Consider the following 27,859-nt stretch of genomic DNA (forward strand, 5'->3'; position numbering starts at 1 on the left):
ATGATATTTTGAGTCCGAAAATAATAAAAAAATGCATCTTCCAACCAACTGGTTTGAATCATGTAAGCTTCTTCAATGCGCCGAAAAAAAAGCATTTTTTGGTATGTGATAACTTCCCACCTCAACGGAACCATTGATGATACCATGATGAATGTTTCTGCTGTCCATATGGTTCTGTGTGTCTGGCTAATACGCTCCTTCTCTCTGTAGGACCCACGCTGGTATTGTCATTATGAGGCACGTGCCAAGCATAAATGGGGGATGGGCGAGTTAATACCGTTCCTTATACGGGCAAAATGTGTTAGACACCGGGGTGACATACGTGACCGTGTGTTAATACCATACGGCGACACAAAGCGACTGACGAATGAAAGACGATTCCCTCATTACCTTCGGGTCAATTTGGTAAAGTCTCTGCCAGTGGGTTCAAGTTTGATGCGCGGAAATTTACGTGCTCTGTCTGTAACTTAGATGAAGTGTGTTTTTGCAATATTAATGTGATGCGGTTTGGGAACCTTAAATACTTCTTCCTACTTCCTCTTTCTATTCCACTTGCGTTTCAGATGCCTCTCTGAGAAGACTCTTCAAGACGAAATGCGAAGATGGCTACGTCCGATGGTTCCGTCGTCTTGAATATATATCCTGCTTGAAGAAAGGGAAACAAATGAGCCGCGATTGCTTCCCATGTTCGGCTGCAGCCAATACATGACTAATCCGACTCCTACAGAAACTGAGTCCAAAATGGCATGAAATAGAAGACGCCGCACCTTTGTAGTCACCCCTGAGGAGTATAATTAGCTGCCGCAACAACTGGCGTACATCTGACAAGTAGCGTTGAAGCACCGCGCCAGGGAGACGTGGGGAGTTTTGGAAGGGATGCAGCCAGGCGTATCCACGGTACTGGGATCGATCGGGTGGTGTTCACATCTCATCATCAAGACCTGGTAAACGGGAGGGAACAGCGTACGTTCAGTAGCCGGGCCAGTATGCCGCCATTCCGCCGCCTTACTCTGCTGTTGTCCTTGTCTGTTGTTTACCTGTGGGGTTCAACCTGGGCGTGCGAGATGGAGAACAGCACGGCGGAAGACGGGACGGGATCCTTCCTCAATGCCAACATCAAATGGCCGGTGCAGAGGGTGGTGTCGATCGAAGGAGACCTGGTGTTGGGAGGTATGTTCAACATCCACGAGCGTTCAGACGCATATACGTGCGGAAAAGTGCTGGAACAGTCCGGCGTCCAGGCCATGGAGGCTATGCTCTACACAGTGGACATGGTCAACAACGACCCAACGATTCTGCCCAACATTACCATCGGTGTCCACATCTTAGATAGCTGCGACCGTGACACGGTGGGCTTGGAGCAGGCGGTGGACTTCATCCGAGGATCCATGAACATCGTGGGAGGATCGAGGTACAAGTGTGAAGACGGCTCCGTGCCCACCGTGGATTACAAAAAGATCGTCGGCGTCGTGGGCTGTTCTTCCAGCGTCACTTCCATCCAGGTGGCCAACCTGCTCAAGCTCTTCACTCTCCCACAGGTGAGGCTTTTGATGTGTCCTACAGGTGTTATAACTCTGTCACAAAGTGTTGTACTAGTGTTCTAATAAGGAGTTTATAAATTTTATGGAAAAAATTATTGCAAGTCGCCTGATGTTAACGTTGTCCATAAATCAAATAAGAAAAGCTTCAGCGAAAAGATAACATAGGAAATTATAGCTTTATCCTTTAACGTCTCACGACAAAGTTACGTTCATGGAAGTGTTGGTCACAAATAAAAGATATTAGCAACACGCAAAAAGAAAAGCCAAATGAGATTTACAAGGAAAGCAAAATTACGTAATGCCCTTTCTTTGATAAGGAAATATTACTAAATTTTTCATACCAGCAAAAGCAGGGTGTTCTTTTACATGTATTCATCTTGATCGATTGATGTCAATATTAGCTGCTTGCTTGAGTGAATCACTCATGTCCTGTACCTTCTCTTGCTGATAGTGAAAAAACAGGGACTTTCATAAATTAATATAAAGCTAAATTTATTATAACTGCATTAGTGAATGAAAACATAAGTTATTAAGAGCTTGTAGATATAATATTTGCACGCCGACGAAGACAAAAATGGGTAAGTTTGTGTTCATCGTAATTTCTGCATGCAATCCACGTTATACACGTTTACTTTTTGCATAACATATATAAGAAAGTCATTAGAGTAAAGAGCATCCATTTTATATTGAATTGCATAGTCCATAGGCGTACTGTACTGCCTTTATTGCCGTTGATAATACGCTACATGAATAATACAGTTGATTTGATGACTGTACACCTGTAGCATAGGTAATGTTTGTACTTCAAAAACAGTGCTAAAACGTCCGCCAGGCGATTGTATCATAATGCAGTTTTCGTTTTGCCTTTGATTTCTCGAGCGTTAAAACTACTCCGGAGAATTGATTTAAAGCAGTATATCATGAAGACGCCAAAGTGCCTAGGAAAAAGGAAGAAATTTATGAAAGTGAGATTTGGTAGAAGTAGACTACAATGAGTGAATTTTTTTTTCAATAAAACGTCCCAAAACACTAAATTTCACTCAACATTGTACTGTTGTACTCAAAACAGTAGGCACAGTTACTGCAACAGTTTACCTACAAAACAAGTTGTAAGACCCCCGTTTCACTAAAAGTCGACCGCTGAGTGACCGTACAGCGAACGAAGTTGGATTTGTGTGACCATTGAGTTTGAAATTTGGCTATGGTCCACGATGTAAATGTATGATATTTGGTCACTCAGCGGTCGCAGCGCATTTCAGTGGGAATGGGTGTAACTAGCATTTTTGTGTACCAACATATGATCTAATTGTTGCCTACAATACATTATCTTTGTTGTTTAACCTAAATAACACAGCACTAAAAATGTCTGGAATCCTACAAAATGTGGCCAAGAGAGGCTTTAGATATTAAAAACACAAGATTGACGACTTTAAGTTGTAGGAAAGATCAGCGGGACGATTTTTCAAAGAACAGTCGATTAAACTGTATCCCAACGGAACTCATCGTCCTGAATATGAAGCAAAATAGTCTATCTTTGACATTACCACTTTTATAAAATTATCATATATCTAAAGCTAGGATCCTATGTGGCGAACTGGGTTGTGTCACGGGAAATAATTGGACAGGGGTTATCGAATGTGGGTGGTGCAATGATGAAACTCTATCAATTCGTTTTCATAAAGGACGGTTAATGATGACGTATGGACCTCCTAGTAACCAATCACTTTTATTGCACAGGTGTCTGGGATTTCTCCTGATTTCTCCTGATGTAGAAATTTTTGACGATTCCTTAATCCAATACCAGCTTCTGAAACTTAATAAGCAAACACCCAGGTGTCTACGTTGGTAATACACACTATTAGTGCAATGTTTGATAGACGCTCAACGAAGAAGACATTTTCCTATGTTTTGTGTGTTTTGTTGAATTTGAAATCATACTTTTACATCTAGCAGCATATTCCAATTATGAAATAAAGGGTCACACAAATCCAATGTTGGTAACTATTCTGCCGCTCATCAGCGATTGCCGTCTTGTGGAATGGGGGCCTTATAGAATATGCATTGGAATGGGACCACGCCAGGTTGGATGCCATAGAATACTTCCTTCCGCTCAATGCAGGGGTACTCAAATACAGGCAGACAAATATATGCACATTTTAGGCTCGACAAAGGTTGGGAATATAAAGTTAAGTACGTCTATTCGAGCTTTTTTGGTAACGCCAAGTTGAGAGATTTTCTTTTCTTAAGATGCCCTCCACCAAGGACACTCTTTCACATGCCAGACAGGTTCAGAAGAGGAAATTCTGTCATACTTAAAACCGTCTTTATGGTTGCTCTTAGGCAATTTCTTCACGGGTGGTGGTGAATGAAATACCAAAGTCCCTCATCCGAGGAACTACAGTAATACCTTGCGATGCGTGAAATACTAAACGACGGTTTTGATCCATTAGAGTTTTTAGATGAATGTTTAGAGTTAGCATTCGGCCATCACTAAGCATCTGTTTGCGCCATGTTGAAGTGAGACAAGAAGAGAAAAATGAATGCTGGAATCCTTGAAATGAAGAACGCAAATGTGCATTAAAAATTTACTTATACAAACGCAAGAGAATGCTAGATTTTACCAAGTCTGCTGGTATAATTGCTAAGAAGTACCATATTATGCATATCAAATAACTCTATGGTTGCTAAACACCGCGTACTTTCCATCAGGAATATGCTCGATATCAAGAAATATGTACTTAATAAATGGATTGTGAGAAAGATATTTTGCTGACAGATGTTTGCATCTTATCCCCAGTAACTGCATGTTCAACAATATGTCGCACAGAATTTTAATTCGTGTCAGACAAGCAACCCTTTCTCACTTAGAGCTTTATACTTACTTAGAATATTTGATCAGTTTGCAGATAGAGCTATAATTCTTTGACGCTTACTGCTTTTCATTCGGTAGTCTATACACCGTGTGAATGAATATGGATAGCCACGGATGTACATCGATAACAACATATTAATTGAAACACTGGCTATCATGGATCTGACGCTTGTTCACCAATATCCTGTATCGAATTCCAGTTGCGTTCACCCACCCAAACAAACTTGTCTATCGATAAGTAAGAACTATAGCGTAATAATTAAGTAATGGCCATGCTAACGACTGCTGAAACATCAGGTTTCTGCGTCCCCTTTTGTTTTCCAAGTCGTTAAGGAAGTTCCAAACGGATTAGCCTTTAGTTCAGAGATATTTGTTGCTGATTTCTGGCAACGTCAAGTTTGGTCGTCAGCTCTTGGTCTATTTGGTCCTTTGAAAAGCAAAGAAAGCTTCTAAATTAGGTTTACTTTGTAAATCTGTTTGATTTGGTAATTGTAAGGTCAGCAAATTTCCAACCTTAATGCTGCCTGATTAAGTAAATCAAAACTAAGCTAGGCCTCTGCCAGGAAACAGAGGACCTTGATCATCTTCATTGACAAACACAGAGCACAGGGACAGAGTGAACAAATTATTCAGTTCATTGACGATCCATCAGATGCAACATCAGACGTAATAAAATTGCTTATCGAAGAAGAGAAATTAAGGAAACGTAGGCAGAAAATGCAATACAGGCAGAGATCACAAGTGAAGATGAGACAGCTTGAATTGCTCTGGTAGATTTGCTTGGGTAACGAACATTGGACATCCTCATTGGTAAGCTGCAGTTCTAAGGCCTGTCCTTTCACATTACCTTGTACATAAAGTATAGTTAGACTTTCTGTTTCTTATAATTAACAGCGCCATGGTGAGTCAATCATGCCTTTAGGATATTCCAAAGTTGACCGAGCAATTAATAGTTTTTGTTTGTTTGTTTTGCATACCCGGTAAACCGCATCAAGGCGTAACACACCAGGTTTGTACTGAAGAGTACAAGCTGCATATCCAGACAGATTTATATGATCCACACACGTCGGGAAGGACCCCTACTTTTTTCGATCAGTGTGTTGGGTTCTTTAACGTGCTTGATGTGTGGCTCTCCTCAAACACGTCCTATCCGAGGGACGTCCCTAACCGAAGCTAGGTACTCATTTTCACCTGAGTAAAGTGGGAAAGTCGTGAAAAGTGCCTTTCCCAAGGGCACAACGTCAACGGGACAAATCAGGGAACCCCGGATTCGAACCCGGTATCTCTAGGTTCAGGGGCCAAACACCCTGCCACTACGGCACCGCGACGCCACACATGGACATCGGTTGTTGGTCACCGGGGCTACAGTCTTTACAGAACCGAAGTTGTTATAAGTAGTCTGTTCGCAGAGGATAGAAACATTGGTATTCCTAGTCTATACCTACATATATCTTATGGTTTACGGGCTATCATAGGAAATCAGAGGACCATTATGCAGCGTGATTACGTTTTGAAACGCCATGATGTAAAAAAAAAAAAACGGGTAATAGTAGTCTGCTTACTAAATGATTCAGAAAGTTTACGTTTTCCCTTGTCCGATGCAACTAATGAAATCCCTTCAAGATTACTCGCTGCTTCGCTGTAATGGCCAATGGTTATGAACGACAGCAAATCTTGTCTCTGAGTATGACAAAACTCGACTAACAGACAAATCAACAAGATTCATGGTGGACACAATGATCATGATCAACCAACCCCTTATATCTTTCTGCGAAGACAAATGTATTAAACTAGAGTTCCAGGAACTCATACCTTCGCCAAATGATGTTACCCCAGTAACCTTTATACGTGACATATAGATCATTCTTACACAACTGATACAACACAGATATATAGAACATACAACAAGATCACAAGCCAGTAGCCCTGGTGACCAACAGCCGATGTCCTTGAATATAGGTCGACCATTGCAGTTATCATTCAGCGTTTTTCTTATCTGTTATGTAAATCATGCCCTGGTTTGCATAAAGTACATCTCATTATATAGAACATTACCCAAGACACCTACATGCCAAGTACATGTGATAGATAACACCACTTACAGAGTTTGTAAAACCTTTGCTGATCACTGATTATCAAGTTAATTGTCAACATTTCCATGCTAACCAAACTGCATAGTAATTTCAAATAATAAGCCAATGATTAGCTGTAAGCAGGTTGGTTTGTCTTCAGCAATGTGTTGCAAATCTCTCCATCCTCTGTTGGGTAACAATTATTACTTTCTAACGCCTGATAGCATCTTAATGCAAGCTTTAATGCATAATTATTACTATGATCGTGCCATCTATGCATGTTGATTACCATCTCTTTTTGACTAGAGATTTATAGAGTTGATGTGACACTCCAATGAACATGGACGTCGATGATACTTTGATTGGTGTCCTTAATTTTTTCAAGGCGTAGGGAATCTTTTTAATTATAGACGCGGTTATAAGTTTTCGAACCCTCATCCGTACACATGGGGTTGTTTTCTATCCTAGCGCTATTTCGTGTACTATTTTCAATATAATCTGATATTTCTATGTGATATTTTAAGCATTTGTCACACAATTAGTTGTTAATCTATGAATAGAAAAAAATATTTTCACGCATTTATAAAGTTTTTATTCCATTTTTATTCTTATGGACATGTAGATGTATGACATAGTTTTTGGGTAGATCATTTTCGCGATGTTTCAAGTTTAGATTTACGTCCTTTTCTTCACATTGTCTATGTAAGTATGCAACCAGTGATTGCAGAGACATGAACATATGTCAACGCTATGCAGGGTGTTTAAATGTGATATTGTTCTTGCTCGAGGATAGACAATGTACTCTCAACTGTATCGTTGACATTCAGTCTCTTGTCCACCACGAACGTTCAAGATAAGATAAGAACACGTATAAGAAACTCCTATTCGCCCAAATACAATGCTCGGAGGGACTCATGGCATTTACCAGTCCCATCTATGCAAAATATATCACTACAGACTGCAAATATATTTTTTTGAAATTTCAACGCATCAGACACGATAAGCAGCTACACTCACCAAGATCTACTGCCACGTTCTTGCCCATTCAAACTAGGCACTAACTGTGTATGTAAGTATGTGAAATCTACAGTACTTTTGGTGTACTATGTAATAACCTGGGGATTTTAACTCAGCGAGTATAGATTATTGATCTGGCGATAAGTCTCAAGACCCTCTTGATATCCTTCAAATTGTGTTGAATTGCTGCTATCCTTGCTGCTATGGTGGCCAGACAATCTACGTTGAGCAAGATTCACGGAGGTCAAGAGGCCGACCTCGATTCTTTCTTGATTGACTAATTTTGTATTCGTTCCACATAAGATAGAAACTTTTGCTGGAAACGATCATTGACCTTTTCGCTCGAGACCTTTTAACGGCAGTGGGCGGTAATTCACACCACATTATTGCACACTGAACGGTAGTTCACCAGCCTCTCAACATCAATAGCTCCGTGCATTCGTTGAGAAATGAGCGCGCACTAGACCGATTTTCCAAAGCCATGAAGGCTTCCTTCTCAATATGACTCTCACAGCGCAACCATTAGTCCCAGTGAGATCACGGAAATTACGACCGTATTCACAGTGACTGCCGGCTCACCAAATGGCATCCGTAAATCGAAGTTATTAAGGAAGAAAATGCAGTCGATTAAAAGCCTGATTGCTCTGCGGCAACGGAATACTAATCTGTCTGTACCCTTCATGGTCCCCATAGCAATTAGGTCTCAAGGAATAACAACACATTGCGAAACAATAGTCCGTTATCACCTAGAACTGGGGACGTTAAGCTCATTACCCTTGGGTATCATTTCAATGTCATAAAGACTTGCAATCAATCAATCAACTTGCGGGACCTTCGATGCAAATCTCAGCATTCTCAAGAACATGCAATCAAACGATCTTCTCGTTGCAGAGGTTGTCACAAAGAACTTTCCAATGTCGACTCTATAATGTCGTATTGTCTGGCGAAGTCATCTATTTCCCATTTATGCCAGAGTACCTCCAGGGACAGAAAACGACAGTGATAGAATTGATCATGGCTTTCCAATTTGGAAGGAGCGTGATGTTCTTGGCTGCTATGTATATATTCATAGAGTTGTGGTCTGTACACTTCACCGAGCAATATATTGGACAAAACAATTGACCCCTGAAATCACTTTCCATAAAGATGAAACGTTTTCGTTTTGACAGCAGAGACACAGTAACATCGTAACGTCGGGAGGCAAGGTTGTAAGTAATTCCAAACAACGAATAGTCGTAAAGGTCACTGAAGAAGAAATAAAGGGTAGCCGAGTTGGGTAGGAATAAAAAATCTATTTTGACACAACAAAAATACAGCGTAAGGTCTTCTAAACATGCAAACAACAAACAATGGGATACAAAATTAATAACCTACGTACAAGTATATGAATAATTCAACATGTCGAGTTTGACCTATCACTTACACTAATAGTTCTAAGATCTGAACATGTAACAAGTAGAACAAATCTGTTTATGTATATCTGCAGCTGTCATCTCTTTCGTTCCCTTTCGTTATATAGACTGAATGGTATACCTGTCTCACATGGAATTGCATTGTCGCCCTGAAGGAGGTTCATCTCAGACAGGGGTACTGTTTTTTGTTGTGATTTTGTGTTCAACCCTATGACTCAAGATACTTTTGATGGATTGTTATAAATTTCGGCATGTGGGCATTTATCTAGACACAAAAAACTATGGTGATTTTGGGCCCCTAGCATTTTTTTTCATGGACTATTTTGATTAAAAAAGGAAAATAAATGATATCTAATGAGTATAACAAAGACAATGAATACAAATTAGTCAAGTAGAAAAAGTTTGTTCAAATGATGGTAAACAAAGTAGGCTATTCAATTTGTTTGTAGCCGTCATTTTCACATGCTGTGAAGAAAAGCAAGATAGATGAGGCCATCAATGGATTACTTGTGGATTATCAGATATTGCGGTATAAGCCCCCAGTAGCACACCAATCTGCCTCCAGTAGCTGATTTTCGATGGCAATGGCACTATCGAATTCTCCAAGATAATTAACAAGTTCAGTTGATTGTTTTTGATTGAAAAATCCAGATGGGAAGATATTGTTCGTGAAAAGAATTACAACATTTTAAAGCTAAGACGCCAGGGGTGTCCCTGTGATGTAGTGGTCTGCGCTTCTGTCACTCACCACATCTGGTTCAAATTACTTGGAACCAGAAGGCCCGAGTTCGTGCCCGGGTAGGACACCTCTGTAGACAGAAGACAGTCATGGTACTTATGGTGATGTGTACTCTGTCTTATATCTCTGACCTTAGATCGCAAATCCGCAAAAAGTGTTTCACTGTTTAAAATCGACCCTGTACAGAATTAGGTTTAGACGATGGCTATTGCTCAACAGTTATGTTCATTATCTTATCTATTTTAGTATTTTTGTTTCAAATTTGTTCATCTAGGATCATGCAAAGAGTGAAATGCTTATAAGAAACCCTGTCCTCAAAAACATAAACACAGATATAAAAGAGTTACAACGAGTAAGAACAACGCACATTGAAATGCAACATTGATAACAAAAAAGACTAAAAAATCAAGGACGAAACAAAACGAAAAGCTATCTGTACAATCAATAAAAGTGTGAACAATATCGAAGTTATTACATTTTTGTAAATATGAAGATATAACAGTTATATAGCAGAACTGCAGTGTTGTCGCCGATGGGAGCTGACAGGTAGGCTTGACTATTGGACTTCTGTCATCCTATCAAATACACGCTGCTATGGTATAGGATGACCTGACCAGTGTTAGGTCAGAGTCGTCGTCCCCTGAACCAGGATAATTGGACTATTCTCCTGCTGTGAGATGAGTGAAATAGTCAGCTAGACACCGGGTGGTCGCTGTAGTCCTGGCTGCCTTGTCAGACATTCCGAATTAGATTCAAGACGCCGCTATGCATACGAACGTCACGTTTGTTTTCGATGTTGTGGGGACGACGGGATATAAATCGTGAACTTACTAATTGACCCTGATGTCTCTGTAAAACATACTATATTTCTAGTGCGATTGCTCATGATTTGTCAGAAGCAACACCTCAATGAAACGTCGCGAACGCTTCTGGAAAGCATTTCTCGGCCTTTACTTTCTAATACAATGTATCGTATGCAAATGTCACTCAAATTTAAATCGTGTATGGAAAGTTTCTATGGTAAGACAACACAATAGGAACTGTTGTTGTCCTTTGTGTTTTGAAAAAGCTATCACGACTCCATTGGCATTTGCTGTGATAGGATACAGAAGAGTAGAATTGCCAATTTGTTGCTAAGTTTGCCATCCTTTGCATTCAAAATTTGTAAATAAACTGATGATATGCTGACGAATTCAATATGTTACATTTTGAATAACCTGGGAGTGTGTGTTTTTCCTTTAAGTGCCATCCCGGTAACCACTACAACCCCCTCCCCCCTCAGTGCTACTCATTTTGTCCCCTAGGGTTAATGGACTACTGCTTATCATTGCATAAAATACACTACAAATCAGTTATGCAAATAAGCGGATTCTATACTGTATTGTACTTAATCTATTCATTTGTTCACTAAATCTCCAAACATTTGGTTAGCTGCTCTGATTATTTTTAAAGGGGCTCAGTCTATAAAAACATAAAATCATCATCATCATCATCATCATCATTCTTTGAAATCAAAGAATACAAAAGGAAACATAGATAAAAAATATAAGTACCACAAGTAACACAGTTACATGTAAGTAACACAGGGAATACATTAACAAAACATGTGTTATCATGTTATTACGCCATTTTTAAGGATATATACATTCCAAAGGTCTATGTCTTATTTTTAATCTGGTGAAAATGTTACATCCGTTGATCCCACATATACAATGTTTCTCTAATCCGTAGAATGTTAGATACATGAAATCTATAACACTAAATTGAATTTAGATCTCACGTACGAAATGGCTATGTAATCTGTTATTATCATTAATTACGGTCCATGAGGTAAAACATTTGGGAATCGTGATGTGCTAATATGGCGGAACGTTTCCAAACACACTTATCTACAGTACTAGGAGAAAAACACCGTGATACCAGCCGATTCATCTACTTTATGTTTGTCGCAGTAGGGTTTGTGGATCGAAACACGGTTCAGAAGTGATTTATCTATTTCTCACCTCGGGCAAGACCGCGGGGCACTGAGGCACTTCTGAATGGGTAAGGATTGTGCCAATGAAAACCCATACCAAAAAAATCACTCATTGATAAATAATTACTTTATGATTCTTGGAACTCGAGGAGATGACTCTTTTTTGAGCATATAATATGCCCGAACTTGAGGTAGACAATCACATCTGGTGTTAGTATTGTAGATTACAATATTGCAGGACCAACATTTACGGCCGTACTGATATTTGCTTGTTTGTTTGTTCTGCATAATTTTCAAACCGCCTTTATGCTTAACACACCGGATTTGTACAGTCAGTACAAGCTACAAAAGACCGGACTGTAATATTCCATCCACTCCTATCTTTAACGCGTTAATTATACGTGCTTCTTCCTAGACACTTTACTTGGGGTCTGCTAGGGAGTCTAACCCAGAGCCTTTAGATTCTTAGTCAGCTACCCTAACCACATGACCATCTTCAATGACATATTAACTTCAAGGATACGGTTTACAGCATACTTTTGTCTATCAGCGAAATGCAATACTATTTTTACACCTGCCTTTGGTGCTATGGCTCACTGCCATAGCTCAATAATCCATGTAATCCAACAGATGGCGAGGTAGACATTACCAGATTACAGTATAATCACCTAATGTATTTGGTATCAAGTCTTTTTAAAGCTCATTATCTGTCTGCCGCAGACGTTGGCAATTCAAACGTTGCATCATGGTCTGTTTGAAACCGTTCATAGGTTAAAACATTTTGTTAACAAATGACTAAATTTTCATCATGTAATATTAAATAAACATTGAAGCAGCAGTTCAAAGGATAAAGATAACGATGCTAGATCTCTCTTTAGATGGTTGAAGAAAATTGCGGGAGTAAAAAAAAAAAATGTATGCATGTAAATATGTGCAGAGCCGGAAAAAGAATCTTAGAGAAACGGCATAAGATTGATGGCAACTTTACTGAAGAAGACAGTCATGGTACTTATGGTGATGTCTTATATCTCTGAAGTTAGATCCGCAAATCCGCACAGGGTTTAGTGTGAAAAAAAAAATTGTTCCGCCTTGCAAGTGTTTTGTAGTAGTATCAGTCATACTTTTACATTTTGAATTGTATTCCAATCATGAAATCAAAGATTACAAAATCCAATTTAGGCCGCCAAATTCCCCCTTTCCACAAGTACAAGACGGCAATCGTTGAACGACCGTACAGCGATAAACATTGAATGGCTGAGACTATTTCATAATTGAAATATGATGCAAGATGTAACAGTATGATTTAAAAGTAAAGAAAAGTAAACACAAAGAACGTTTAAAAATCGCCTCTTATCTTTGAAATTCGTTGAGCAATCTCTAAAACCATTGGTCGCTCAGCGGTTGGGGGCTGAAGGGATTTCTTCATGCCAATAGACTTGAGAGAGAAAACATCCCTGCAGACACAGGGGTCTAATAAATCAACACGCGATCTGACATTTGGCGGGCAATTAGAGGCCATGAAGGCACATGCATCAGAAGGTCGGGTCGACATGGTCAAAGGATAGGACATTGATGGGGTTATGTCTGTTAGTTTCATCTTTGACCCCTCTCCAGGTCAAAATATGTCAGGCTACCAAGCATACAGACGATGAAATCTTGTCTGATCTCAAGCTTACGCTTTTAATGAAAGATAAGTGCAATAATACCTTCAGCCGTACAAGTCGTAACATTGATTAATTTTGTACACCTATGGTAAATTCTGACCCCAAACCTATTTCATGTACCAGTCAGTGATATTTCAGCCAAATGACCTGAACTTTGGTACAAGGCTGGGTTGAGAACATGTGATGCGATGTTTGTCTCCTCTCTGTGGATATCGGAGTTTGAAATTGTCTTGTTTAAGATAACTTTGATAGTTTCCTTTTGCGAACGCCATATACAGAGGAATGCCGTGCCGCCCGATGTATGCTGGCAATAGAACGTACTGTGGCAAGATTTATCACTGTAGTATCATACCAGGGCAAAACAAAGGCGCGCGAAGCATGCTATCTGCCCCAAACTATAAAACATTTAAGAATTAAATCCTCTTATTAAAGTTGCTGAATATTTATTTTGAAAGAAGTTTGGCAAAAGAGTGGAATGATTTTCAAACGTAACAGACCACCATCATACGCAGCCATAGGATATACTTGCAACGTTTCTCATGTTCATGGATATAACTACCTAGTACATTGTCCCTAGACCTGATCTAGCCGATAAAACTTCTAGCTAACTCTACTAACTAACACGCTACATTGTCTGATATTCAGCATAGAAAGTGGTAAGTCAGCCATAGAAATGAGCACGTACAGCGTTGATTGAAAATAGGCACGAAAATAAGGTTTCTATATTGTACCACGGCCTCTCGTGTACGGCATTACGATTCAATCGGGCACGCTGTTGCTATATGGAATTACGGCGGGGGTAGAATGCGTTGGACCGTTGGTTGATATGCTGACCCTAGCCGCTGACCTTGGTCGATATTGATCCCATCGCTGTCCAAGATTGCGGAACTATTTTTCGTGATGGCCGGAACGTGTCTCTCTCGGAATCCAAAAGTTTGGAGACTCGCTGTTAAGCCTCTACTTTCATCACTGCAGACGTTATGCTATGCAGAGGGGTTAGGTCCACAAGGACCTCAATAAGCTGCCCTGATCCCGGGAAGTATCAGTGCAGTAACTAATGGTGGACGTTGTATCTAACATTCAAAACGCTTCTTGAATAACCAACTTTGTATTTCCAGTTTCCTGTTCCTCTGGTACTAGCAACGATATTGCAGCCAACTGCAATTGCAAGAAGGGAAATGTGCAAGAAATAAAAGGTCATTTTGAAAAGCTGTGATCGTGAATTAAGCCCCGGTCACATTCAAGACCTTTCTACGAAATTGCTCCCGACTATTTCCCAACCATGGTCGTCGCTGGATAGGGAAATGTTCGGGAATCCATCCTAGTGTAGCTATAGTTTGTCTTCCGATTGAATCGAGGCAGAATATAACTCTCTCGGCCTTTTAGCAGTCGAATGATGCAGGCGACTAGTAGGCAATGTTGACGACCGAATCCCAACCACAGATGGTCTTGCTCAAGCCTGACTCCCAACCATGGTATGGAGAAGGTCGGGCGACATTGATAGGCAATATGTGACTGGTGCTTACAGTACTTTGTGTTCATTTAAGAGAGCTCAAAAATTGCTAGCACATTAAAAGAGACGCTTTACTGGCAACCACGGACATAACCTACCGCAAATATGCATCCAGGATCTTCTTGAGCGCAGAATCGTGACTGCATTTAAAGTGCAACCTGATTCCTTAGTACAGAACATAACCATGTTTACATCTGATTCAGTTCACTTTATGGCCATAAATGCGAAACCGTTCAAGCAGGCAGGTTGTCTGATGCACAAATCATCATAAAAAGATGGTCCCCAGAAACGGCATCCTTATGACGATTTTATGTATTGCATGATTTACACGGTATAGATAAAGCATATTCTGGAAGAGCCTCTCGTACAAAGGCGATAATACGCAGGCGGAAATGGCTGCCGTGGGAGGACCGGTTGCTCGTATATGAGGCTCATAAAATAGAAAAATGATTCCGTTTTTGTTCTATGATGAGATAACCATACGTTGGTACACTATAATGTATGAAATATTAAAAAGACATAACAACAGAAGAATACGAACATTCCTATTTTGATGAAGTGGCATAAACCCGTGTGCAAAGAGAAGCGAATAAGTTTTTATTTACCAAGAATGGACAGAACAGTTGACTATCCTGAAACCAGACTGTAAAGTTTCTAAGCCTTAAATATTTGATCCACTCACACCGGGAAGGAACCCACCCTCTTCTCGATGAGTGTACTAATTTCTTTAACATGCTAGAGATGTGGCTCTCTCCAAACTCGGGACCTCCAGATTTACGTCCCATCCAAAAGGACGTACCTAACTAAAGATATGTACTCATTATTACATACGTCGAGTGAGAAAACAGATGTAAATTTCATTTCCCAAGGGCGCAACATTAAGGCCAATTAGGGATTCGAACCCAGAACCTTTAGATACTGAGTCAACAACCCTAACCACAAGACCACCTGTATGGTTTTGTGTATTAATCCACTCCCTAAGTGCCATCTTGATCAATGGCGACCAGGCAGTCTGCACGGGGTACCGTGGCGTAAGCGAGCATCACCGTCTGTTCCCTTTGTTGATCCCCAACATTGTGATGGGTGAATCCTAGCAGCTTAATGTGTAAACGGCTTTCAAGTCTAGCCAAAAAGCCGCATAACTTAGGCATGTACCTGTAATTGCCCTGCTACCATTAAGATTATGTTCGTCAACCTTTGAAGATTAAAAGCCGCAAAGAGAGAGGCTTTTAGAACGGTTCGTCGTGATTCGTAATACTAAAATACATTCTCTAAGTAGTTTGGCTCACGTGTTCTATATCGTTCAAATATTTATTCTCAAAAATATGTTATTCAAGGATTTTAGCAAATAGATCACTCAATGTACATGTATTTTTGCTCTCTTTATGCCTAGCCGAGAGACAGATGCAAGGCTCGAGATTCGTAATCAGAATGCCCTATCAAAACTGAAAATCAAGACTTCATAGATCCTAGTGAGCAAATTAAATGATATTCTCATCAATTCTTAAGACAATATCTAAGGTAATCTATCAAACTGTGAAATTATGCAGCTTTTTCTACCTAAGCTGACAAAGATACATGTAATGTTCAACACATTGTTATGTAAGCTTACTCTCCCGAGGATGATAGTCTAATTTTCAACAGAAACGTATTACTAAATAAAATTCAAATATTATGCTGACATTTGCGACAAACTATCTATGTTCTGGGACCGAGAATGCATTGACTGAGGATTGAGCTTATCTAAAATAAGCAGAGCAAGTTGAAAATGTATTGCACGTACGCATGCACTCGTCGAAAACACGGGTAATGTGACTTTGGGATTTACGATTATAGCCATTGAATAAGGTAAGATTTATAAAGTGCTGGGCAAATATTGCTTTCTGATCTTCAAGATTCACGGTAGCGTTACATCTAACAAATCTATGGATGTACTTTAAGAAACAGGCTTTGTTATCGACGCGTTCTGCAGATCACCTATGCTGTAATATTTCTTCAGTTTCCACAATGAGAGAAGCGCTTGCTAAATCTGATATTATTCATAACCAGCATTGTCATAGATAACAAAGGATAACACCAAACAATTGTTAACAACTTTGAAAACAGGCACGCCAAAGAATAAAGTTTAACCCAACTATCTAGATCTGCCTTACAGCGAGAAAAAATCTATCTTACAATTTTGATATTTTATACATTTCCTGCACTTTATTTCATTCCGTGCATTGATTTAGCTTTGGGTATGATCTACAATGTCAAGTTAAGATATTGGCCGGTGTCAACGTTTGGAAATGAATTGTAGTCCCTCGCCCGGCCTTTTCATGACTCGATAATGGTAATGTGGAAAGGTCGAGATATTAATGTTAATCTCTTGGCGCAACCAGGTGCCTGTACGTAGTTAAACGGGCATGGGAGGACTACACTATGAGATCTCCAGACAGGTGCATTTATCAGCATTAGGAAAACTTGGCATACAGATATGTTTAGTATTCCTGAAACACCACAACAGACCCCTACTGATATATTTCAGTCTGGCCAAGACCAAGCAATCACAGAAGAATATGGAAACCTTTATTTTATTTTGGCGCGCTGCCCGTGCTATCAGAGTCAAGTTGATGTTGCCCTTTATTGATTACTTTCAAGGAGAACCCAAGTAAGCTGGGCAATTTATTGTTAATCACGGACCTATTTGTGTTTCTGCACCAGTTTCTTTAGAGTAGCTGTATCGATCGGGAGTTTGGCAGTGTCCTAAGATGGCCCCATTGTCAGAACAAATCCAGGAGCATTCATTTCTTTTCACCCGGCTTCTATAGCTTGACAGTACGATGGTTGATCAATAAGTTCTCGACCTCATCGATAAATAAGGCAGTGAACCAAAATGCCAGGGCATAGGTAAAAGGGCATGAATGTCTACAAAAATTCAATTCATTGTGATAATCACTTTGCAGGTGGCAACCTTTTGAAAATCAATGACGTTAGGTGAGAGAGAGAAAGAAAATTTAGTTGCGCTTCATGTAAACGTCTGCTGAAACATAGACACACAATTATTTCTAGGTGAAATGCGAAGTGATTCCTCACCAAGTATTCAGACAATGTCTTCGTACATTTCGTGGCATGAGGAACCCAACCCACGCAGCTCTGATCACAGTCCCCCCTTGTTTTTGTCACCATGTACACGAAAGGCAATGACCACAATGATTTGAAATTTGGTGGATATCGCTAAAGGCTTCATGATATTCTATAGAATTGTGCCCAGAAATGTGAGCTTACACTTTATTTTTAGTGAGGCCGCGAACTTATTCTTTTCCTTTTGTAGTATATCTCGGTACGGCTTGAAAGAATACACACTCCATAATTTACCTGGTGCCTACTCTAGTAAATGGCCTATTCCCATTTTATCACCCAGTAATGGCCGAAAAAGCATCTGCTTGACTTTTGTTACAGCCTTAGTTATTTTACTCGTATGGTATCCGGTCTGCCATTAGCGTTTTATGACAGACTCGGCCATTTTTATTGCCTCTTTTCTTCATTTAGTTTGCTGGTTTGTATGCAGGCTGAGCCCTAACTGAACTGTAATCGGTGCCCGTCTCAAAGGTCCCTAGCAATCGGTGGTTCAGTTATGCAATCTGGAATGATATTGAAAACATTGCATCAGTGTCTTGCAGGGTCACAACGTTCAATACATAACCGCCAGCATTGCCAATCCAAGTACAATAATGACATACATGTACATACAGAAACATAGATTACAATAATGTGTTATGAAGGAACGTATGTTATTGCAATGGTAGCGTCCAAGACATACAGATAAGGGTACTTGCCGAAATTCGATTACGAAAACACGATTACAGATCTGAAATAAAGAAGCTGGATTATAAGGTCCTGATGCTGGTCGATATTGGATGCTTAGATGTGAATCTTATGACCTCTCAATACGTTGTATCTATGATCCATCGCCCGTTCCAGTATCAGTAACAGCTCATACATTGCTGTGTGCTTGAAACATTTCATGTGGCTGAGAACACTGGTAATCGTTCCATCGACTGCCGTTTAATTTTCCACGATTGAGCGCCATGGCCAGTAATCGATCACGAAGAGCGTGTCATTACCAGGAAAACAGGCACGATCCCTTGCTCACTTTTACAGCTTTTAATCCGAGGTTATAAATTCTCTTCGTTCAGCGTATAACAAACTCTGATTTATATATGCGCTTGGTGGTAGTCAAACGCTTTAGTGCCGTAATACGTTTATGGTCGTCAGCGTTTGTGTAATGAGATTGATACGACCTGCTGCTTTTTGAACCTTAAGGTCATCATCACAGAGAAATGGAAAACAGATTGGCGAGTACCGTATCTGCGAAGAATGGCGTGTCTCATGTGTGGCATAAAAAATCGTATCCATTGTTGATGGCAAGTATATCTATTAGTCATAGGATAAAGAAGACTTTCTGAAAGATCTGTATCGTACGCTTAATGCAAGGGCTTGCAACATTGGTAATGGCAGAGTTGATCTTATGAGAGCATAAATACAGGAAAGTTACTTCAAGTTTTATTCATTGTTGTCAAAACTGTACAATATATTTCATTAATGAATGGATGAATGGATGAATGAAGACCTTTATTGTACATTCGTGCCCCGAGGGGCTACACATACAGGTCGATTAACATGAACCTAACTAACATGTAAGTGACATAAACAGTGAAATATATACAGTACATTATTTAAACATACATGGTAGACGATAGTTATGTTGCATTGTATTTGCAGATCAGCTACTGGTCCACCAGCCCTGAGCTGAGTATAAAGAAACGGTTCCCCTACTTTTCACGGACGGTTCCATCGGATGAATTTCAGGTAAGGAAAGTGTAAAATTTTACATGGTTTGTAATGATGAACAAAGCGTACGAAACAAAAATTGTTGCTTCGACTGTTCTAGCAGCTAGGCAAATGGACACGGCATCGAGAGATGACGGGTTCGATTCCTGGTGTTCCTATAGGTAGACGATGTTTCCTCGGGAAACTCGGCTTTTCTTACTCTACCCATTGGTACAAATGGGTACCTAACTTCGGTTGAGGAGGTTAAAGGTGGAGGAAGAAGAGGGATGGGCCCCGTCTTCCAATACCATGCCCTAGACGCAGTAGATAACAACCCACGGCCCATACAGCCTCAAAAAGGCTATGGGGCCTTTTTTTCAACAGAATTTTAAAAAAACATGGTCATATGTCATTTCGGGTGTTCTTCCGTCAGACACATTAGGGATCTGGCCACATGCCATGACATGAGAGTCTCTCATCACTAAATGCAGCTCACGAAAATGATTAATCTCTCTGGCAAGCTAAGCAAGAACGTTGTGCCACGTGAGGAAATCTAATGGCTATATCATATCATGATACGAGCCACGCATAAATGCAGTACCCCTGATGAAATTGTGCCCTAATCCTGGGTCATGTGCACTTTGACAATTGTTATGGAAAACCTTAGCATATGAAGACGGAAAATCAGTAAACAACAATCAAAGACCTCACACCTCCGGAGTTTTTGTGAATTTTTATTCATAAATGTGACTTTCTCGCTAATTCCGCGTTCGCAACTTTAGACCGAGCCAAGCCCCCCTTCCCATCCTGCCAGTTTCCGGTAACACCATCTTCTGCCTCAAGTCATGTCAAATAACACAATATTCATATATTAACTGCGAACACACACCAAGACAAACACATAGATCGAAAACAATACCTCCGTTTTCACGGAAGTAATTAAAGTCCTGTTTAGTCATGATGTTGATCCAAAATAGTCCTCATGAATTTCAATAAAGGTAATAAGATACACACACACACAAAACAGTTAAAAGCAACTCGATTTGATTTTGGAAACGGTCAGACGTTTCAAGTAATATCCACTACTTTTCTTCAATACACGGAGCAACATTTGTAGATTAGCAGTTCATCAGATGGTTCAAAACATAGTCCGTGGTTCAAAACCTGCTGATCGACAAATCTTGCCCAGCGTCACTGGAGAAATGCATCAGATACTACATGAAACGCCTGACAGTTTACAAAATCGTATCCCGTTGCTTTATTAACTGTTTTTTGGCGTATTCCTTATGAATTTTCCAAGGCCAGAGCAATCATGGACATAGTGACCACCTTCAACTGGACCTACATCTCCGTGGTGTACGAAGATTCAAACTACGGCCAACAGGGACTGTCACAACTCAAGGCAGAGGCTGAGAGAAGAGGCATCTGCATCTACCTGGCATTGAAGTTCCCAAGAGATTCGCAGATGGCCAGTAGCGAATGTTTCAACGACATAATGAAAGACCTTGGGAGCAAGGATACGGTTAGAGGTGCGACAACATGCTCAATAATCTAATCACGATTGTCTTAATCTGTATACAGATGTTAAATACTGATTTCATTCTCCAAACATTTATATGCTATTACGATGTAGAAGATGACGTTTTGTGATGACTTGTGCTATTTACCGTACGGTAAAGAAAGATAAGCGCCGATACAGACTATTACCACGAAGACACAATTCACCTCATCTGGTACGATTTTTTTCAAGTAGTGTTATCATGTCCAACTCCAAAATCCGTCTACATAGATCAATTTCTTTATACATCATTCCAAAAGCGAGACCAAAATATCCATACATGACAATATTGTAACTCATATACTTATTTCGATGATATTTTGTAGTTCTGAATGCAAGGTGGATGATCCTTTTTATATTCTTGATAGTTGTTGCCATACGATTGCCGAGCCGAGTTTATCATCATAACATGAAGAAGTAGTCCACTGTGTTTGCTGCTGCAGTGGTCTGGACACCCTGCAGCTGCAATCAGTCTTTCTTTAATTCTCTCCACTTTGTCCGATTCAGAGCAAGCTGTTTCAGCATCGTAGTTTTCTTGTTGACCGCAACTGTCCAAGCAATCACAGAAGAATATGGAAACCTTTATTTTATTTTGGCGCGCTGCCCGTGCTTCAGAGTCAAGTTGAGGTTGCCCTCTATTGATAACCTTCAAGGAGAACTCAAGTAAGCTGGACAATGTATTGTCAATCACGGACCTATTTGTGTTTCTGCACCAGTTTCTTTAGAGTAGCTGTATCGATTGGGTGTGTGGCAGTGTCCTAAGATGGCCCCATTGTCTGAGCAAATCCAGGAGGAGTCATTTCTTTCATCAGGCCTCTATAGCCTGACAGTACGATGGTTGATCAATAAGTTTTCGACCTCATCGAGAAATAAGGTGGTGAACCCAAATGTCTAAATTTTGTAGTTCTGAATGCAGGTTGGATGATCCTTTTTATATTCTTGATAGTTGTTGCCATACGATTGCCGAGCCGAGTTTATCATCATAACATGAAGAAGTAGTCCACTGTGTCTGCTGCTGCAGTGGTCTGGACACCCTGCAGCTGCAATCAGTCTTTCTTAAATTCTCTCCACTTTGTCCGATTCAGAGCAAGCTGTTTCAGCATCGTAATTTTCTTGTTGACCGCAACTGTCCTAAAATGAAGTAGTTCATGGAAAACCCTCTTTGTCTCGTGTTTGTTGCAGTGGTGATAGTGTACGGTACAGACCAGGACGCAGCTGAGTTGATGCGGGCTGCCAAGCGGGCTAACACCGCAGGGCGGTATGTGTGGATCGGCAGTGATGGCTGGAGCAGCCGGCAGTCTCCCGCACAGGTAAACCATTAGACTCAGTAAATTATTAAGCCACTAGACTATATAACTCAGCTATATAATTCAGCCCGTTATTAACATGCCATTTCCAGTATTCAACAGTGTATGTAAATTTGAATTTGGTAGCGATGTGTACAATATTTTGATTTTGTAAACAATACTTGCGAAAAGCCCAAAATTCAGACGTACGTGTACTACCCTATTGTACTTCTGCCAGTTTGATTTCACAATAACATTGAAATTGAAATTAAACACAGATGACTTTGCTAACACCTGTTACCTCAGTGATGGACGTCCACTCCCTACCGGAGTATTATTTCTGTCTGGGGTTGTATGTTCGCACCTATAACTAAAGGTCCCTTTGATGAATGTGCCGGGTCGGTAGTTATTGAGGTCCTGATAAGCCATTGTGTTTTGGGGCACCGTGGCAGTGGTTTGATTCTGTGAATATCTTGGATGACTTTAGCCTTGTCCAATACATAATACGATTGTCAAGCACATTATTTAGTAACCTTATATCCCTCCATAACAGTCCTGCGTGAACGAACTCACGTTCTATCATCATTACCTGAGTCGAAGCCATATGGCGCCTTGAGCAGAGTTCGATATTTCTGGTCAAGCATTTTGAGCGATCATATGTTTTTTGGTCTGATGTACATGTAGGCAAAAGCACAAATGAGACAATCTCTGCATCCAAGCACGTTTCTAAGACCTTGATTACAGTACTATGATGAAAGTATGATTTCCGAAACTGGTAAGATATACTTTTAGTAATAAGGTTAGCATTGAGCAATTCTACCAGGAGCAATTTCAGTGGTCATCGATCACAATAGTACATTTTTGTTTTGAGATTAAAGGCCAAGCCACATTTCCCATCTTTGAGTATGCATTAAAGCTTGCGTTTTTGTCACGAAAGTACGCTTGGCGTATGCTTTACATAGTTAAAGATTAGATTCCGTGCAGTGTTTACTCATCTATCTATATATCTCTGTCAGGGACAAGAGGATGAGCTAGAGGGTGCCATCACCATTCAGCCCATGGCTCAGACGATAGACGGGTTTGACGAGTACTTCGCGTCACTGAACCCAGCCACTCACCGGCGGGACCCCTGGCTGACCGAGCTGTGGGAGGAACACTTCCAGTGCAAGTGGCCCGGCAGCAGGCTCACCCCTTTCAACTACCACTTCGACAGCATCAACAAAACATGTGACACCAATGTATCCATCAATGCCCGCACCGGTTATAAGCAGGACGGACAGCTACAGTTCATTGTGAACGCAGTCCTAGCGTTTGCGCATGCGCTGGATGACGTTCACAGGACGTATTGCAAAAACGTGAGCGGACTGTGTGAGGAGATGAAGAGGCTGTCAGGGAGAGAACTTCTGGATTTCATCCGGAATGTCTCTTTTACTGGTAAATGTGAATCCACATTAAATTACCTCCATGAAAAATGGAGATTATACTTAACAAACAACAGTGTTCGTGCACGTGTGTGTCTGCGTGTCAACTTAAGAAGGTCAAAATGAATATTCTCGATATTTAGTATGTAGGTATGTATTTAAAAAACCTCAAAATGATTCGAGTTTGGAACCCTAGCGGCTTGTAATGTTTCTGCAACGGAACTCCCTGTTCTTGAATCCTTTAATCTGAAGATGGTACGGTCTCCAATTTGGAATGGCCATAGAAAGCTGTTGTTTGAAAACGGTTAATTGGAATAACAATTTTGGAACCAACAGACATAACAATGTAATCGAGAGCTATAAGATATTACATGTCGTTATTTAAACAAAAGTCCTTAAAAGCGTTGAACAACAACAAAAAAACATACGTATGTGTGCTGTCCAGTGTGATTGTGTCGTGCACTTTTTGTTCAATAGCGTTTTCTCTCTAAAATATCTAATTTTACCATATTGCTGACACTTGTTCATTAATAAAACAAATGCTGTTTATATCGACCTTTACAGGAATCACTGGTCAGAAGTTTAAATTCAGCGCCGTTGGAGACGGACCCCCTCGGTACAAGATCCTGAACTACCAGCAGACAACTGACGGCGTCTATGACTACGTACCGGTCGGGTCGTACAGCGAAGGTCTGGACGTGAACGTCAGCATGATCCGCTTCCGACTGGATAACGAGTCGTATCCAGACTCCTTCTGCAGCAAAGAGTGTGGCATCGGAGAGATGAAGAGTTTGCAGAACGAAGCGTCTTGTTGCTGGATCTGCATCCCGTGCCAAAAGTATCACATCTTAGTAGACGAGTTCACTTGTGAAGAGTGCGAGCAAGGGAAGATCCCCGATGACCTGAAGAAGCAATGCCTAAACGTCTCTCTTCATTATTTGCAGCACAGCAGTCCATGGGCGATTGCTCCCATGGCCTTCTCAATATTTGGCATCGTCAGCACGACCGTGATTTTATCTATCTTTATTCACAATGCAGAGACGCCGGTGGTAAAGGCGTCGGGCAGGGAGCTCAGCTACGTGCTGTTCGCTGGAATCTACTGCTGTTTCTTCATGACTTTCGTTCTGATTTCAAAACCGTCCAAGTTCGTCTGCGGCATGCAGCAGGTCGGTGTCGGTTTCTGCTTCTCGATGTGTTACACCGCGCTGCTCACCAAGACCAACAGGATCGCCAGAATCTTCAACAGAGCGAAGCGTTCCGCCAAGAGACCGAGCTACATAAGTCCAAAGTCCCAGCTGCTGATAACGCTAGGACTAGTGGGAGTTCAAATCCTCATTTCCGCGATACTGCTCTTCACGGCTCCTCCCATCGCGAAGCCAGACTTCCCCTCGCGAGAGCAAGGGCAACTAGTCTGTAGCGCCGTCCTAGACGGCTCCTTCATGATAGGATTAGCCTATCCCATAGCACTCTTTATCTTGTGTACTTTTTACGCATTCAAGACCAGGAAGATTCCAGAGGCATTCAACGAAGCGAAGTTCATCGGTTTCACGATGTACACGATCTGCATCATATGGCTGGCGTTCGTTCCAATCTATTACACCACAGCGAGCAATATTGAAGTGAGGACTGCGACGATATGCTTCACCATCAGCATGAGTGCAGCGGTGACACTGGCGTGCATCTTCCTACCAAAGGTTCATATCATAGTGCTTCATCCGGAGAAGAACGTCAAGCTGAGGAGAATGACGTGCGCCAGAAGGCAGAGCTTCTACTCACTGCAGGGTACTTCAGAAAGTAAGTCGTCATGTGAGTTGACTTTACAAAGCTATTATGATTATGTCTTGTACAGTTAGCACGCTGCAATGTTACGTGTTATCGACATACGAACTTTGACAATGTTTCGTGTAATGCTCCTGTTTACCCCCATGAGCAATGGAAGTATTGTTTTTTGTATGTATATTTGGCATGTGGGTAGGTGTAAGAAACACGATGGCTATGTGTCGCTTTTGGGCCCCATGGAGAAGTCATCTTGGTATTGCGGCAGAACTTCCAGTTTTTGTATCTTTTGTCCTGGGCATGCTTCTGTCTCATACTTAATTACCTTTATTGTTTCCTTTAGCTACAGCCACAGAACTAGCTCTTGCAAGACGGAGGTCTAAGATGAACATGTGTCCCAACTGTGGCGCTCCTATTCCCTTAGCCGTGGCCAAATCCTTAGTGGACAAAGCTATGAAGAGCAAGGAAAAAGAAGAAAGAAATGCTGCAGCTGGGGGACGTAATAGGCGCGCGGTAAAGTTCAAGATGCCAATAGACGGAGAGAACGCTGTTGGCTCCAGCACCTCTCGTAGGAACCCACTTGGCTCAACTGTGAGAAAGCGGGGTGCGTTTCGGTCGCGAAGGTTTACACCTCCAGAGAGTACCACTGTGGAAAACAAAGAATCTGTAGAAGAAGCTTGTCCACCTACAATAGAGATAGACATAACAAGAACTCCAGAGAAATTAAAAGAAGAAGAACAGGTTCCTCCAATAGAAGACTCAGAAATACAGCCATCTGGAGAAACAGACACTGGCAAACCAGAACTTCCTAAAAGCTCACCTCCTCATGACAGTCCGGTGGCGTCTGTTCACGAGGAGCAAGAAGTCTCGGTTTGCATGGAGCTGTCGACGGCAGGACCTTCAGGATCAGGTAGCTCAACAACAACAGAAGAGGTCATTGCCAACCACCACCCTCCTGTTGAACTAGACGTGGATTCAGAGACAGAGGATGACACTCAAACAAACTGTGTGGCGACAAACACCACAACAAAGGACAAAGACTACAGAGTTGCGCTTCAGGAAGAAATCAAGTTCGCACCAGAGGAAGAGTCAGGGTTTCCACTAGAGGAGAAGTCGGACATCAATTGTACTCCGGAGTTGAGCCACATAATACAAGAAGCTACTTGTTAGTACTGGTTATTGTTTCCTCATTGTGTTCATTCTAATGACTGCGATAATGAAATCTAACAAGCAAAGATCTATTACCATGATAATTTGTTTCTATAACTTCAAAGGTCAAGGTTAGCTTGCCTTATTCTCTTGTCACTCATAAGGGAGGAATCTATTGGTCATTTTGATATGTTCGCTGCTGCTTTCACTCTAGAGTTTCCAAAGTCGACCCGGAGAAGCAAACACCTTGTAATCGTTTACCTTCAAAGAATAAGACCCAGCCCCGTGCAATTGAATGTAGAAACAACACATACACAGATGATATGACTTTTGCTTATTGTTATGGATATCAGTGAAGTGCTGTAGATTTTTGATCAAACAAAAATCATTGTTTTGCCTATGCTACCACGGATGCAAATGATGTTTAGACTTTCAATGGCAGCATGGTACATTTTCGTTCTGTTGACGATGATCTTCTTGTCTTTGATGATGTTTGTATTGATTGTTCAAATGTGATAGACGTCGTCCTGTCATTCTTTAATATATTGACAATAAGTTTTGGAGATTATACGTTGTCCTGTATTACACAAAATCACGTGGTGACATGAATGTAATGTCTAAAAGAATACCACAATCTATGGTGTTGGATGTTCATTCAGATGAAGATTGGAAGGAAAATACATCCTATATGTAATATATATATCAATCGTCTGGAAACAAACATAAAATCGGATGATGTTCTTGGGACTGAATAGATATCAATGTTACAGAGAAAAAATATTTGTTTCAGTTTGGCTAAAGCAAGGCATGGTATTTGTTGCAAATATTTGATAGAAATATCATAATCTTAGATACGTGAATACTTTCATCAGGTTTATGTATTTCGAATGTGCATAAGAATGTTCTTTATTCATAACCAAAGAGTTACAGTAAGCCGACGTTTGCATGAAAGTCTGCCACCTTCCTCGTGACTTCCAGTCAATCAAAAGAAACAGTCTGTTTCTTGTTACCCAACCCCTGCATCATATTGGACTTTTTCTCAAACAAAAGGC

General features: G+C 40.8%; 1 protein-coding gene across 1 annotated transcript; it reads left to right on the forward strand.

Annotated features, from left to right (window-relative positions):
• The first annotated feature begins 400 nt into the window (after positions 1 to 400).
• On the forward strand, positions 401 to 27,359 carry LOC136443094 (metabotropic glutamate receptor 2-like). The gene is made up of 7 exons (XM_066440164.1): positions 401 to 1,538; positions 19,570 to 19,656; positions 20,918 to 21,146; positions 22,358 to 22,485; positions 23,478 to 23,895; positions 24,447 to 25,676; positions 26,002 to 27,359. The coding sequence occupies exons 1-7, from the start codon at positions 987 to 989 to the stop codon at positions 26,826 to 26,828; spliced, it is 3,471 nt and encodes a 1,156-aa protein (XP_066296261.1). The 5' UTR covers positions 401 to 986; the 3' UTR covers positions 26,829 to 27,359.
• Positions 27,360 to 27,859: the final 500 nt, after the last annotated feature.

Source organism: Branchiostoma lanceolatum, chromosome 10, assembly GCF_035083965.1.
Source record: "Branchiostoma lanceolatum isolate klBraLanc5 chromosome 10, klBraLanc5.hap2, whole genome shotgun sequence".
Lineage (NCBI taxonomy): Eukaryota > Metazoa > Chordata > Leptocardii > Amphioxiformes > Branchiostomatidae > Branchiostoma > Branchiostoma lanceolatum.

Coding starts and splice junctions, on each gene's coding strand:
- LOC136443094 (XM_066440164.1), top strand. CDS start 987: ATGCCGCCATTCCGCCGCCTTACTCTGCTGTTGTCCTTGTCTGTTGTT. Junction 21,147..22,357: donor GAGCAAGGATACGGTTAGAG/GTGCGACAACAT, acceptor TGTTTGTTGCAG/TGGTGATAGTGTACGGTACA. Junction 25,677..26,001: donor ACTGCAGGGTACTTCAGAAA/GTAAGTCGTCAT, acceptor TGTTTCCTTTAG/CTACAGCCACAGAACTAGCT.